General features: G+C 37.8%; 1 protein-coding gene across 1 annotated transcript in view; it reads right to left on the minus strand.

Annotated features, from left to right (window-relative positions):
* The window catches only part of Mtx2 (metaxin 2), a 54,648-nt gene extending 40,475 nt beyond the window's left edge, over positions 1-14,173 (minus strand). Inside the window, exon 1 of the mRNA XM_028763011.1 lies at positions 13,946-14,173. Coding sequence (XP_028618844.1) covers positions 13,946-13,985 — 40 coding nt within the window. The 5' untranslated portion in view covers positions 13,986-14,173. The remainder of the gene's footprint in view (positions 1-13,945) is intronic.
* Positions 14,174-14,460: the final 287 nt, after the last annotated feature.

Below are 14,460 nucleotides of genomic sequence, written 5' to 3' on the forward strand. Positions count from 1 at the left end.
GGAGAGAGAGAGAGGGAGAGGGAGAGGGAGAGGGAGAGGGAGAGGGAGAGGGAGAGGGAGAGGGAGAGGAAGAGGGAGAGGGAGAGAGAGGGAGGGAGGCAGAGAGAGAGAGAGAGAGACAGAGAGAGACAGACAGACAGAGACAAAGACACAGAGAGAGACACAGACAAAGTTTTGGTTCCTGGGCTTAGGGTTTGAGGCAGAAACCACAAGGAAAGAGAAGGTGGAGAGAAAAGATGCCATGGAGTAGGTGAATCATGAAAACATGGCCATGAGGACTGGCTAATAAAAGTTAAGAGCGACCTGATGGAAAACAGCAAATCATATCTCAGGGTTATTGGCAGGAAGTAAACATAACTCAGAGGGTAGATAACTGCCCAGCTCTAGAGCTGATTAAGGCTTATTATAAATATAAAAGTTCTGTATCTTGTATCTGGGAACCGAATGATCAAAGGTGGGTTAGAAATCCCCATTGAGATTAAATAATTACAACCACAAATCTATTTATTGTAAGAATTCCAAAGTAAAACGACCTGTTTTAGCAGCTAGAGAAATGGCTCAGTTGATAGTGTTTGCCATCCAAGCATGAAGACTAAGCTTGACACTCAGCAACCATTTAAAGAGCTTGGTGTTTGGTACTTCAGCACATGTTCCTAATCACAATGCGGGAAAAGCTGACAGGAAATCCATGCTTGCTGGCTGGGGCAGTAAACAAAATGAGCAAACTCCAGGTTTAGTAAGAAACCTTGTCAAAAAAAAAAAAGGAAAAAAAAAAAAAGGTAGAAAGTAACTGATGTCACCCACTGCCTGCCTTCCACATGCACACATGCACATGTAAAGGTGGACACACACACATTCACACACTGCCTGCTTATGGAGAAATTAATACATTCTAAGAGAAGAAGTTACTATATGGTTCAGTAGGTAAAAGCTGGCCTAGACTCAATCCCCAGAACATACCTGGTATAAGGATATAAGGAGAGAACCAACTCCCATGGGTTGCATGAGGGTGCACACATGCATGCATACACGAAATAAAACCGAGATCATTTTTTTTCTAAGATTAAAAACTACCATATCTTTTTCATGCTAAAGCAAAGACACTCTTAGTGGTCCAATCTAATTTACGTTTTAAAAATTAGAATTACTGGGGTCTAGAGAGATGTCTCAATGGTTTTGGTGCTGGTTACGCTTGTAGAGGACTGTGGCTCAGCTCCCAAAACTCATATGGTAGTTCACAACCATGGTTTGAAACTCCAGTTCCAAGGGGGCCAATGCCCTCTTCTTGACCTCTGATGGCAACTAGACACACAGAAACACATGTAGACAAAACAGTCATCCACATAAAAACAAATCATAAATTCAAAACAACAGAATTGCTATTCTAACAGTATTCATGTAAATATACATTCAATTTTATTATTTTTTATAAAAAATGTATTTCTATTTTGTAAACACAAAATGAAAAGAACTAGAATACGTTAGAGCACTCTATGTGCATATCCCAATTAGTGCTATTGAAAAGCTAGTCAGTCCTTTACCAATGCCCTGATTATTTCCTATTTAGTGTCTTCCTTTACCAAGAGCTAAAAAGGATGTCTCTATGTTTTAGTCTTTAGGGAATAAAGAAGGGTTATTTCTATGCAATTGGGTATTTCTTAAACTTTCAAAATAGACCTTTTCTACCATTTTATGAATTTATGTTGAGGAAGACAACAAAATTAAAAAGGAGTAAGGCAGGCGGCACATCATATAATTACATCACTTGTGAGGCAGAGGCAGAAGAGGATCATAAGTACCAGGCTAGCACAGGTGGCATATAGACACTGTTTTAATAAAACCAGAATTTTTAAGTTTAAAAAATTAAACAACTCTTAAATTCATTAGAGCCATCGTTTTATGGTTGAAAGCTAGCATTATACATGATAATGTAACAATCAAAATATAAATATTTGCTCAATATTATTTTAATTGTATTTAAGCTATCCTTATGCTTTATCAATAAATATAATCCTTTAAAAAAATCAATATTCTTTACAAGTAGTCCATTAGAACACTATTGAAATGACTGGTAGCAAATAAATTCACAGAAGTATATTATTAGGTCTCTTATTTACATATTACTTGTAATGTCTTCAATGTCAAGGTAAGTGCTAAGTCAATCTGGTGGCAGATGGTCCTTCCATCCCACTCATTCAGGGCGTTTCACACTATGAAAGTGGTGACCTAATAAAAAAGTCTAGATTCCAGGTCCATTTCTTGATCTAATATAAGAGGACAAGAGACAGGCCATGAAAAAAGGTCCCCTCTGTTGCTGGTTTCTCATGTTTCAAAATTCTGCATTTCTAATGTACAACATGACTCCTCTGGCATATGAACGTAGGTGAAGACATAATTTGTAGAATAATAGGCACTAATATTATATGCCACTTCAATTCTGTCATTTTTCCAATCCATCAAATTGATTAATGCTGTAATAACTCTACACAAACCTATCATTTGTGCACTAATGAAGTCAAACTCAGTTTATCCTTAGGCAACTCTATTCTAAAAGCTCATAGATGTCATTTCTTCAGCCTAGCAACACACTTAAACAGTGTTAGAGAAAAGGAATAAGACAAGCGGCAGTCTATCCTCAAATTCCAATGTAAATAAATGCAAATACTACGTTCAAACAAGTACTTGGCTGATCTTAAACAATCAAGTTACCACATAACACAAGAAAACAAAAAATAAATTAGACACAGGACTGATTACCTCAATGATGTCAACAAGTACACTAAGTTTAAAACCCATCATCTTTTAGGCAAATATAGTTAAATGGGTTTTTTAAGATAATTAGACTTAAAATATAAGACTATCAAAATGAGAATTTTAAAATGCTATATTAGATATTAAATTCAACATTAATTCAACCTGGAAACTACAGAAAAAGGCAACAACACACCCCAGCTAATAATCATGAGATGATTAAACAATGTCCCCAAAGTACAGCTGAAGGCAGGGTGTTTTAAAGACTTTACAACAAATGTGTTAAGGAGTGACTCTTCCCAAATCAGGAGATTAAAACCACTCTTCCAGGGATGGGGAGATGGTTCCGTGGTTAAAAGCACACCTCTTGTAGAGGACTCAAGTTCAGATGCCAGCACTCACCCACGCTGGGCAGCTCACACTCACCTATAACTCCAGCTCCAGGGAACCCAATGACCTCTTCTGGCCTCCAAAGGCACCTGCACTCACATGCATATATCTCCAAAGAAACATATTTAAAATAAAAATAATTTTTAAAAAATCTCCCACCTCAGCGGTTTGAGTTTCATGCCAGAAAATGACTTGTATCTTTAAAAAGGAGAAATGTAGGAGCCATGTTGTCATTTTCATACACCTATAGCACAGGTAGGTGGCATTGTATAGCACAGGGTAAGACAATTTAGAATGCACTGCAAGGAAGTGCATATACAAAGATTAAAGACTAACAGATTCAAATAAGGGTTCTGTGAGGCTTGGAATGTGCTTCAATTATTAGAGAGCTTGTCAGGCATGCACAAAAAACTGAGAGTATCCTATAAACCAGGTGCTATGGCACACGCCTATAATCCCAGCACTCAGAAGGTAAGAGCAATGGAATCAGTTCAAATTGCCCCAGCTACATAGTTCAAGGTCAGTCTGGACTACATGAGACCTTGTCTAAAAAAGATTTGTGACTCTGAAAGTTTCTTAGAGTTACAGTGTTGGTTACAACTTATCTTAAGTCCTTAGGAAGAAGAAACTGAATGAACGGTATCAGAGTCTTTGTTGCTTGTGATGTGTGACTGTGTGAATACATAAACTGTATATACCATTTACCAGGTCTAAATCTTTGTTAACTTAATACATATACACATTAAAATGAATGCCTGAGAGACACAGGTGGCACTTAAAATAAAATTAAATTCTTTTCATCTCTTTCATTCATTTAGCTCAGATAGGTAATTTTGAGGCTCTATGTAGATTAACTGAGATTTCTGACCACCTTACTCTATTTACTAAGGCATGTATTTGTGGATATGGCTAAAGGCTATGTATTAGAAGACACTTTAGTGATATGTGGTAATTCTGAGATTCCCCCACCCATTTAAATGAACAAACAACTCATTAAATACCTAAATGGCTTTAATAAGGCAAAGACAAATATAAAGTTGTCATTGTACTCCCTAATCTAATTTTATTGAATGGGTAGGGTAGAAGGAAAAGAAACAAGGGATATGAACCATTTACAGCACAGTAAGTAAAAACAGGTGGTGTAGAGAAAAAGTTTAGGTCTTGAAGTCATGTAGATTCTCCCAATTCTACAATTTATCGTCTGAGTAATCTTGGACAAGTTGCTTAATCTTTTCTTGCCTCATCATCTTACTGTAAAAAAGGAAATAGTAAATGTTTTCTAAGATTGTTGAAAGAATAAAGTTGGACTATTAAGTATCCTAATTCCTGTCACATGAAAAGCAGAGACAGGGATCTCTGGAGCAAGTGCAGATTAGCCATAGCCATTATTGGTGAGCTTCCGTTTAGACTGAGAGAAGTCCTGACTCACTTAATAAGGTGAACATAAGTAAAGACAACATAAGTCTAGAACACACACACACACACACACACACAGAGAGAGAGAGAGAGAGAGAGAGAGAGAGAGAGAGAGAAAGAGAGAGCGCTGATCTGCACAGAAGTTGCTACACTATTCAAAAAGAAAAACAAAATCCAACTGATTCATTTCATTTAACATAATTCAAATCTTTGTCTACAGACCAATAAAGTCAATTAGCTATGATACAAAAGATATCTAAAACAGTAAGTTAAAATATAAATATTTGTCTTTAATCTGTAGTCCATGATTTCTAAAACACAAACACATGGCAAGATGGAGACATCTTTGTTTAGTTTTGTTTTTTTATGTTTTTCGAGACAGGGTTTCTCTGTGTAGCCCTGGCTGTCCTGGAACTCACTCTGTAGACCAGGTTGGCCTCAAACTCAGAAATCTGCCTGCCTCTGCCTCCCAAGTGCTGGGATTAAAGGCGTGCGCCACCAATGCCCGGCGATGGAGACATCTTTTAGAGGAGTGTAATCATTTAATTTTAGGTGCCAACTTGTTTGGATCAAGGGCTACTGAGAGAACTATTAAGGTGTGATTGTGAGTGTGTCTGTGAGGGTGTTTCCAGAAGGGACTGATAATTAAGTATTTCCCCACAGTCAGCTAAGGGACCAGAGAGAATAAAAATTTGACATAAAGGCCAAGCTCACTGTGACTGGTACAATCCCAGAGCAGGCAGTCCTGGGTTATATAAGAAAGCCATAGGAACAAGCCTGTTGGAAGCCAGACCACCAATGCTTTCTCAGAGGCTCTGATGAAAATACAAATGGGAGTTTAGCTCTATGTCCTTGCCCAGGGGCAGACTTGACAAGGCAGGAATCTGGCTTTCCCCTACTGAAGGGCTATGGTTATCAGTCCTAAGGCAGCTGTGCCTAAGTATCCTGTGTTCTCTTTGCCAACATTGTTTATTTAGCTTTCTGCGGACTTCAGCTCATTTCTCCCCTATAAAAGGTTCCTAAAACACCGCACTTAATAAACTTGAATAAGCATAAGCCACCCGCTTACGTAAAACTTCCTTATTCCCGCTTCTTGTCTTTTCTAACTTCTCATCCCTAGTCCTCCCTTTCAACATCTGATCATGAAGGACCCTTATTCCTGTGGGTTCAGGTCACAAGGCAATAAGCAGCATTCCTCCATGATCAGTTCCTGCCTCCAGGTTCCTACCTTCAATTTTTTCTTTGACTTCCTCTGATGGTGGACTATAAAATATAAGATGAAATAAGCATTCGCCCTACCGCAAGAAAAAAAATGGAAAAGATTCATGTTCCCTTCCTCCCTCCTCCTTCTTTTGCCTGCTTCCTTCCCTCCTCACCTCCTGCCCTGAGACACTAGAACTACAATCTTTGAACTCTTGAGATTTAATAGCAGTCATTTTGTGGGTTCTCTCAGCCCTTCAGTCTTGGACTGAAACATCAGTTTCTCAGGTTTTCAAAACTTCAGATGTGGACTGAGCCCACTACCATCATCCCAAGGTCTCCAAGTTATAGACAGCCTGTGTGAAACATCTCCTCCTCCATAATCAAATAAGCTAATTCCTCAAATAAATTCCCTCTCACATACTCATGTCTATACCTGGGCCCTATTGACTTTCCTCCACTATAGAAGACTAATACAGAGGAAAATCTATAAAGAATAATTCATTATTCCAACTGAAGAACAACAACAACAGCAGCAAAAACAATTACCAGCTAAATAGTTTACATATTATAACTAGTACTTATCACTAGCCAAATTAGTGTCTTTAACAGATAATAGTAATAGTAAAAACAATGACAGGAAAGTAACTCTTTAATAAAACATGCAAATCAGAAACATTACTTATACTTCAAGATGTCCATAAACTTTTGTTTGCTTGCTTTTGGGTTCTGTGGTGCTGAGGACTGGACCCAGGGCCTCAGGCATGCTAGAAAGCATGCTAGATAAGTATTCTACTGAGCTATGTTCCCAGCCTCAAAACATTTTCATTTAACATAAAGACTAATAAGCAAAGGTAGCTAAAAAATAGCCAAATTATTAGTCAGCTGTCAGTAACAACGGCCTTTTAGTGATAAAACAGATGATAAAACTTATTTATATAAAGTTTAGCCAATGCTTAGGTTGACAATATATATAATAAATATATAATAAAATATATGTGAAAAGAAATTCTATTATATCTAATAATGCTGTATTCAATAGGATAAAAACACACCAAAAACCTTTTTTTTTTTACTCCAAGGGCAGATTAAGTTACAAAGAAATTTCTGTGGTTTAGAAAAGTTGTTAGTGATAAAAATATACAATTAGCATAAAAATACACAATGAAATACATTTTATAGCTTCTATTTTGCTAACATAGTTACAGTTAATGGAAATTGTCATGATAAAATGACTTTTTATGAAAAGAGTCTTCATTACTAACACATCAAATTTCATTTTTATTACTGATGTAAAAAAGTTCAAACCATGATTCATTTATAGACTATACAAAAATAAGAAAAGAGTTCAAGAATAGAGGGTCATTTACAAAGCAATAAAAAATTAAAGCATGAATATTTCTTACTGGCAAGGCGAACACTTCTCTTCTCCATATAAATGAGTTTAGCTAAATTTACTGAACATTATAACTTCTGTCTTAAAAAAAAATGAAAAGTCTGAATTTTCCATCTCTTATCTATTTCATATCTTCTATCTAATAACTACTTCTCAAGATATTTTTAAATGTTTGAGAAATGTTAAGAAGTTTGATGTTTTCTTTCAATTTTCACTCAAATATGGAAAGCTTAAGCTAACATTAATAACTCAAAAGTATCCAAAGATAATACTGACAAATTTAAGAGGGTACTCATCACCAAAATCTTTTAAGCTAAATCATTCAAAATTATGAAGCTGTGAGTATAGCTGAGTGGTAGAGTATTTGCCTAACATACTCAAAGCACTGGGTCCCATCCCAAACACAACTTAGAAAGAGGAGTTATTTAAGAGTATCAAACTGTAATAAAACTTACAAGAAAATTAAAATTGACATTACCTCAGCTGCAGACAATTTTCAATAAACATGTCTTTCAAAGAATCTTAGCAACATATTAAAGTTTTCAAAGGGAGCAAAGCATTGCCTTTAAGAATCTGGTTTGCAATATATTCATGAATACAGTAAGATCAAGTAATAGGCCATGCTTACCTCTCATCTGAAGTATAACCTTATTTTGTCTGTTTGCCTTCTGAAGCCACTTATTTTCCCTGCAAGTTGGGAGGAGCTAAGATGGGAGGAGTAAGGAAAGGAAGAGGAGGAGTAAGGAGAGGAAGAGGAGGAGCTAAGGAGGCAGAGATGTAGGAGCAATGGAGAATATAGGGAGCAGCCCTAGGTAACAACTTTTATCTAGCTTAGTTAATTGGTTAACACTTCTAATTGTGTGGGAATCTTGTTATTTGAGCATTACCAAATATATAAAGTTATTGGATAATCTTTAAACATTAGAGTCTCATTTTCTACCGGGTACCTCGTGGATGGCGGGATGGTCTGGGCTCAGCCCGGACAGCGTGGAAGATTGGCAGAGCCATCTCCCACACTGGCATCTTGTGGGTGGCAGGGCCGGTGTCTCTGGCCACCTGAGCGGGCTTCAGCCATGGTAGCAGCGAGAACACTCCACTGCTCACGACCTCAGGCCTAGCCTAGTCGGGAACGTGGCAGCTCCGTAACTACAAGGCAGAGCGGGTGCTGCCGTTTTAAATAATTACTTCAACAGCCTTCACCACCTGCCCCTCCAATATCAACTTCACATCTACCAACAGGATAAGTTCCATAATATAATACTATCCATATGACTGATAATGAAAAAAATGATTATCTGAAATATGATGGCCAGTTCAATAAATTCTCAGTAATTCTTTGGTGCCTTCTTCAATGCTACTAGGAAATCCTCAGAACACCGAGTGAAAACAACTAGGAAAATATTTTAAAGAGCAAACCAATTGACTGTATTGTTCTCAGCACATTTAAAGTATTAATGCATTTCTTCAATTATCTGTTGTAGTTTTCATCATTAAATACTTTGAGAGCTCAATATGTTCTTGTCAACAGTAGCATCACTGCTCCTTCATATCAAAATTTTAAAGAATTTAGTAAATGAAAACACTTTTTTAGTGGTACTGAACATCAAACTCAGGCCTTGAATGTGAAAATGTTTTTCCACTGTACTATATTACACTCCTACCAATACTGTAAGATTATTTTAGCCTCTATTTTTCCATTTATCTCAGCCTCTAGAACCTTTCTTGATGTGATGTCCTGTACTAAGATGAGGAAACGCAGAACAAAGCATATTTTATTATAAAATAAAAACATTTTTAAAATACACCTGTTTTTGTGTGCGTATGTGTGTCTGTGTTTGAGGTTTGGGATCAAACCTAGGGTCACCCACATAATAGGTAAATGGCTTACCACTGAGCTACATTTCATCTAACAGTAAATGGAGAAATAGTAAATGCCTTCTAAGATTGTTGAAAGAATAAACTTAGGATATTACGTATCCTAGTTCCCATCACATGGGAAGCAGAGCTAGGGATCCCTGGAGCAAGATGGCTAGTCAAACTAGCATCATTGGTGAGCTAAAACATTCTTGTTTTAATCCCACTTATTTCCAAGATACTTACATTTAGGGACATGTTCATGCTCAAGTATAAACAAACAAACAAACCAGAAACTTATGTTAGGAATGCTTGTCAATTAAAAAAAAAACAATAAAAATTTAAAATATAGAGATTGATTATAAATTTTTTAAAGGGCTGGAGAGATGGCTCACCAGTTAGAAGCACTGGCTCACTGGTTAGGAGTTCTTCAAAAAAACCTGGGTTCAATTCCCAGCACCCAAATGACAGCTCATAATGTCTGTAACTCCAGTCCCAAGGGATCCAACACCATCACACAGACATACATGCAGGCAATGTCCATAATAAAATAAAATACATCTTTTAAAGTTTTTAAGATAATTCAATATCCAAGACCATGTTTTATCTTTTTTAAATTCCAAATCTAGCCTGTAATAATCTAGAAAGCCAAACTGTTCATTCAAAGTCATCGTTTATTTTCTTTCCATGTTACTTGGGAATAAGAGTAATTCAAATTCCTCTTCAACTTTAAGAAATTTATCCCACAAATGCAAGCACCATTGCAAAGAGAAAAATGATATATACCTTCAATGGCTTTGGCACACATCAACTTGACCAAACAGACTTGCCAAATTCTCTTTTTCCTCTCTAGTTAATATAGGCTGCCAGAAATATTGCACAATAAGTGGTAGAAAAGCAAAACAAGACTAAGAGCCATTGTGATGCACGCAAAAACAACTTCTGGTTATTCTAATACTAATGTAGGTGCTGTTGTGATGGAAAACTGATACAATTAAAATTCATAATTACATGACTTTCAAAAGGATAACTGGCTTAAACATTTTAAAGCCCTTTAAAAGGGGGACTAAGTCCTCCCTGAGATCACACAATACAAATAGCACCTGGTCCCAAATGCTTTCTCTTCGTCCTAGGTCTTTTGTTCCTAACAAGTCTGCTTTTCAAGTTTTCCATTTGCTTGGTCAGCCACACAATAAGAGTATGAGCTGGTGTGGGTATTCCTGTGTACAGAGCACCTACTGTCTCCAATCTTTCATTTATACTGATAGATAAAATATCTTAAAAACCCCAGCACTCAGAGGTAGAAGCAGATGCAACTCTCTAAGTTCAAGGCCAGCCTGGTCTCCATTGCAAGATCCAGGTCAAACAGCAAGGCTATTTAGTGAGACTCTGTCTCAAAAAAGCAAAACAAAACAAAAAATCCTAAAAACCCATCGGTTTTTAGGTTTTCACAAGTAAATTATGGCTTCTTTACTACAATGAAATAGTACATAGCCATTCAAATATGACAGCAAGTGATTTCATCATAGACACGAGAAGGGATTCCATTATAGCATATGACAAAAGAAATGCACCCTCTGTATTACTATGCCCATATTTTTAATTTAGGAGGAAGAAATGATAGATATGCTCAGCAAAGTTTTGAATATGAGATGGGATTTTAAAGTCTTAATTTTGGCAGTAGGCTGTCAGGTGATTTTTCACTTCGTTCCTTACAGTTCTCTGTATTATTTTCATTTTTCTATAATGGCCATGGATCATTACTATTATTATTATGTTTTTTTTTTAAAAAAAGAATCTCATTTGACAAGGAAAAAAATGTCCTAGACACACAAATTCAAATGGTGTTGAGTCTTAAGAAGAAACAGGAGTTGTTGATGTGGCTACTTCAAGAAGACACTTGAAGATGTGCTAAAGATGGACATTACAAGTAGTTTAGAATGTGTAGAGTTCAGCGAAGGGAGTGGCAAGAGAAGAAGCGACTGTAACAGACTTAGTCATAGAGGACTTAGTTATTAGAGGACTTAGTTATAGAAAGGCTTTGAAGTTCCTTAGCCCTACTGACTTTGGGAAACCAAGGAAGGTGTTGAAACCAGAGGAAATCACATCAAATATTTTAAGACAATAAAAATTTGCAAAGACAACAATCCCACTGAGACCTGAAGCATAAAGATTACTTAAGAAGAGAGCAGGAGAGACTGGAAGCCCCAAACCTAGCGAATTCACAGATGGATAAGCCGAGTAAGCATAAAAACAACAACAACAACAACAACAACAACCACAACCCCTTTTAAAAAGTTAGGAGTTGTGGAGACAGAGAAAGTTTCACTACGGAATCAGAATGAGAAACTGAGCCGGAGTTGCACTGCTAGTAAACAGACAATAAGGGATCACTTACACTGCACAATTCAAAGAAAGCTTCAGTAGTAAGCTTACCATCCATCACTCTAACAAAATATCTGAAATAACCAACTTACAAAGAAAAAAGGATTGTTTTCGCCTCAGTTTGGGAGGTTTTGGTTCACTGTAGGGCAGTCTAACTGCTTTGGATCTGTGGAGAAGCAGCTATATCTAAACAAAACTGTTCACTTCATGGTAAGGACACAGCAAAAGAGACGAAGGTCTCACAATCACCACCCCTTAAAGTTTCTACCAATGCCACAAGTTCCCAACGCCACAGAGGATCAAAACTTTAGATAACTTGGGTCTTTGGGCAACACTGCAAATCCACACTAAAGCAGCTTAATTATAAACATGCCCTTTGCAAATTAGTCTTGGGAAGGCACTCAAGAAATATCAAACATACACACACACACCGAGAAATATCACAGATACCAGATAAACATTAAGATGCCTTAAACGTTTTCAAAAGAAATATCAAAAAGTGTACTAGCTCATGACTACTGGAAGAAAGAGTAACCAAACTATCATATATATTAAAACTCAGAGTCCTCAATTACAAAAATAATTCAAATCCCTATCAAATAAATCCACATACAGATGATTTCTGGATTAAAATATAACAATCTAGGAAATATTTCTATAAATATTTCTATATATTTCCTAAAGGGAGACTAATTTACGCTGACTAAAAGTTAGAAAGTAATGTTTTTCTACTCTATATGCCCCTGACAATACTAGAGATTATCATTCACTTTTGCCTAACTAAATTGAAAAATTATCAGTTATTTGTGGAACACAACTTTTCACCTGTTCATAGTCTGTTTGTATTTCTCCTTTTATGAAATACTTATTCAGATTTTTTTTGCCTTTCTTTTGGGAATTTTTTAACAATTAAATGTTTTTCTTATTCTATGTAGATATTTATGGTGGAAGTTTTATTGTTGTTGTTTGTTTTGCTTCAAACATGTTCTCCCTCAAGCCTGCAATATTCTCTTGTCTCAGACTCCCAAATGCTTGTGACTACAGGCAAGAGCCCCACAACCTCATGGAGTCTTTTAACACCAAAAACTTTCCATATTCTTATACAACCAACTCTTATACAACCATTTCTATTATGGAATGTATAATCCATGTTTTGCTTAGAAACTCTTTCTGCTATCCAATATTATTAAAATAATACCCTGTATCTGTCCTTGTTTTTTTTTTCTAATTATTTTATTGTACGTTAGTTTGTGCTACATTTATATCTTTAATACATCTAGAATTTATTCATGCCATATTTTGATTTAGAAGCTGTTCCAATACTATTCAATGAACTATCTATCTTTAAATGCTTCCTCCTACCACAACAGAGCTCGACAAACAACTTAAGACAACATACAAAATTCCTGGAAATTCGTAAACTTCACTAACTGAGGTAGAACTCTGAACTTATCAAATACCATTCCTTGTTTTCTTGTTGAAAAGAAATCGCTCGTTGGATATATGCATTCAGACTATGAACATATACTGTGAAATGATTTATAACACAGTATCAGTCTAAATTAAACCACTGATCTCATGTCATAGGCCTGACTTTTTCAACCTAAGTGATAAAATCAGAAATAACCATTACTTGAAATCTCAATGTTACTCATTTACTCAAGTCAGACAAGTACTAGGATACAACGGGAACAAACAAGCATCCCTGGTTTCATGAAGCTTACAATGTCTTCTATCCTCTCTCCTATAAAATGCTACTTTAAAGAAAAAAGGAACCATGTTAACACAAATTCAATACAGTAGAAAGCATATGGAATAGTTGAGAACACACTATACTTTTCATTTCCAATATACTACTTTATCCCAAATATGCCTGTTTATCTTAGTGACTATCTCATTTGGATATTGAAAACACTGCTGGAGTTAACATTCATCCTATTAACTCTTTCTCTATCATAGCCACTTTCGCCAAAATAAAAACTTCAATATATATTATATATATATAATCTTTTTACAAGTCAAGTTCGAACCATAGAGTCAAAGATGTTTACTTTCCTTAAACTTCATGCAAACTAAGAATAGTTCAAAGAATCCCACAGATTTTGCAAATGGCTTGGAGAAGGAACTTCGGTGACCCATCAACAACGGGTAAAGAAAGGCAGCTCAAGAGTGACAGTCACCTTAAACTTGAGAACCAAGGACCAGAGAGGCTGCCACACTCCCACAGAAGCCTTGGGGGAGGCGAGGACTGAACCTGTGGCCACGCCCCCACCTCAACCCCAACCCCGGGCCTCCTCCACACACCCAAACCGCCGGGACGGGGAACAAAGCACCGCGGAGGGAGTGTGGACTGGACTCTGCCCCTACAGGGTGACCTTGGCCTCGTGTCCTCAGTTTCCTCATCCGGAAAGTGAGGCCAAGCCTCCATGGCCGCCTCCACACGGGCTGTGGGCTCAGCACCCTCGACCCACGGCTGCAAGGAAACTCCAGCCCTCTCCCCACGCGGATCCCCGCCGCCTCCCCCGCCGCCCCGTCTGCGCCCACGCGGGCTACCTGCGATCTGGGAGACGAACGCTTCCGCCACCAGAGACATGTCGGCTGAGAGGTCCTGCGCGCGCGCCTGAGCTCCGCGGCGCTCGGCGCCCTCCCGCGCGACCTCTGCGGCCCCCCGCAGCTAACGAGCTTCCCGGGGCCAACGCTCAGACAGGCAGACCTCACCTCCACAGCAGCGGCCCAGCCCGCAAGGTTACCGCCAGACCGACCCAGGACTTCCGGCGTCGCTGACAGCGCGCGCCGGCACTTCCGGCTGCTCCGCCCCGCGCGCTCCGGGCCTGCGAGAGCCCTAGGAGATGAGACTTCCCGAGTAGTGTCTCTAGGTACATGTATACGTACATGTAACGGCGCTTTTGAATTTTATTGCAACCTTTCAGCAATTCACCAAGACATAAACAGGCTTAAAGAGGTTAAAGTGCCTGGTCTGGTACTACTGAAGCCCAAAACCCCAGGAAATCTCCCAATTCCACTAACTGCAGGATTTGGGGTTCATACACAGATATTAGTGTTGGTTA

This window comes from Grammomys surdaster, unplaced genomic scaffold (genome assembly GCF_004785775.1).
Source record: "Grammomys surdaster isolate TR1022 unplaced genomic scaffold, NIH_TR_1.0 136, whole genome shotgun sequence".
In the NCBI taxonomy this organism is placed as follows: domain Eukaryota; kingdom Metazoa; phylum Chordata; class Mammalia; order Rodentia; family Muridae; genus Grammomys; species Grammomys surdaster.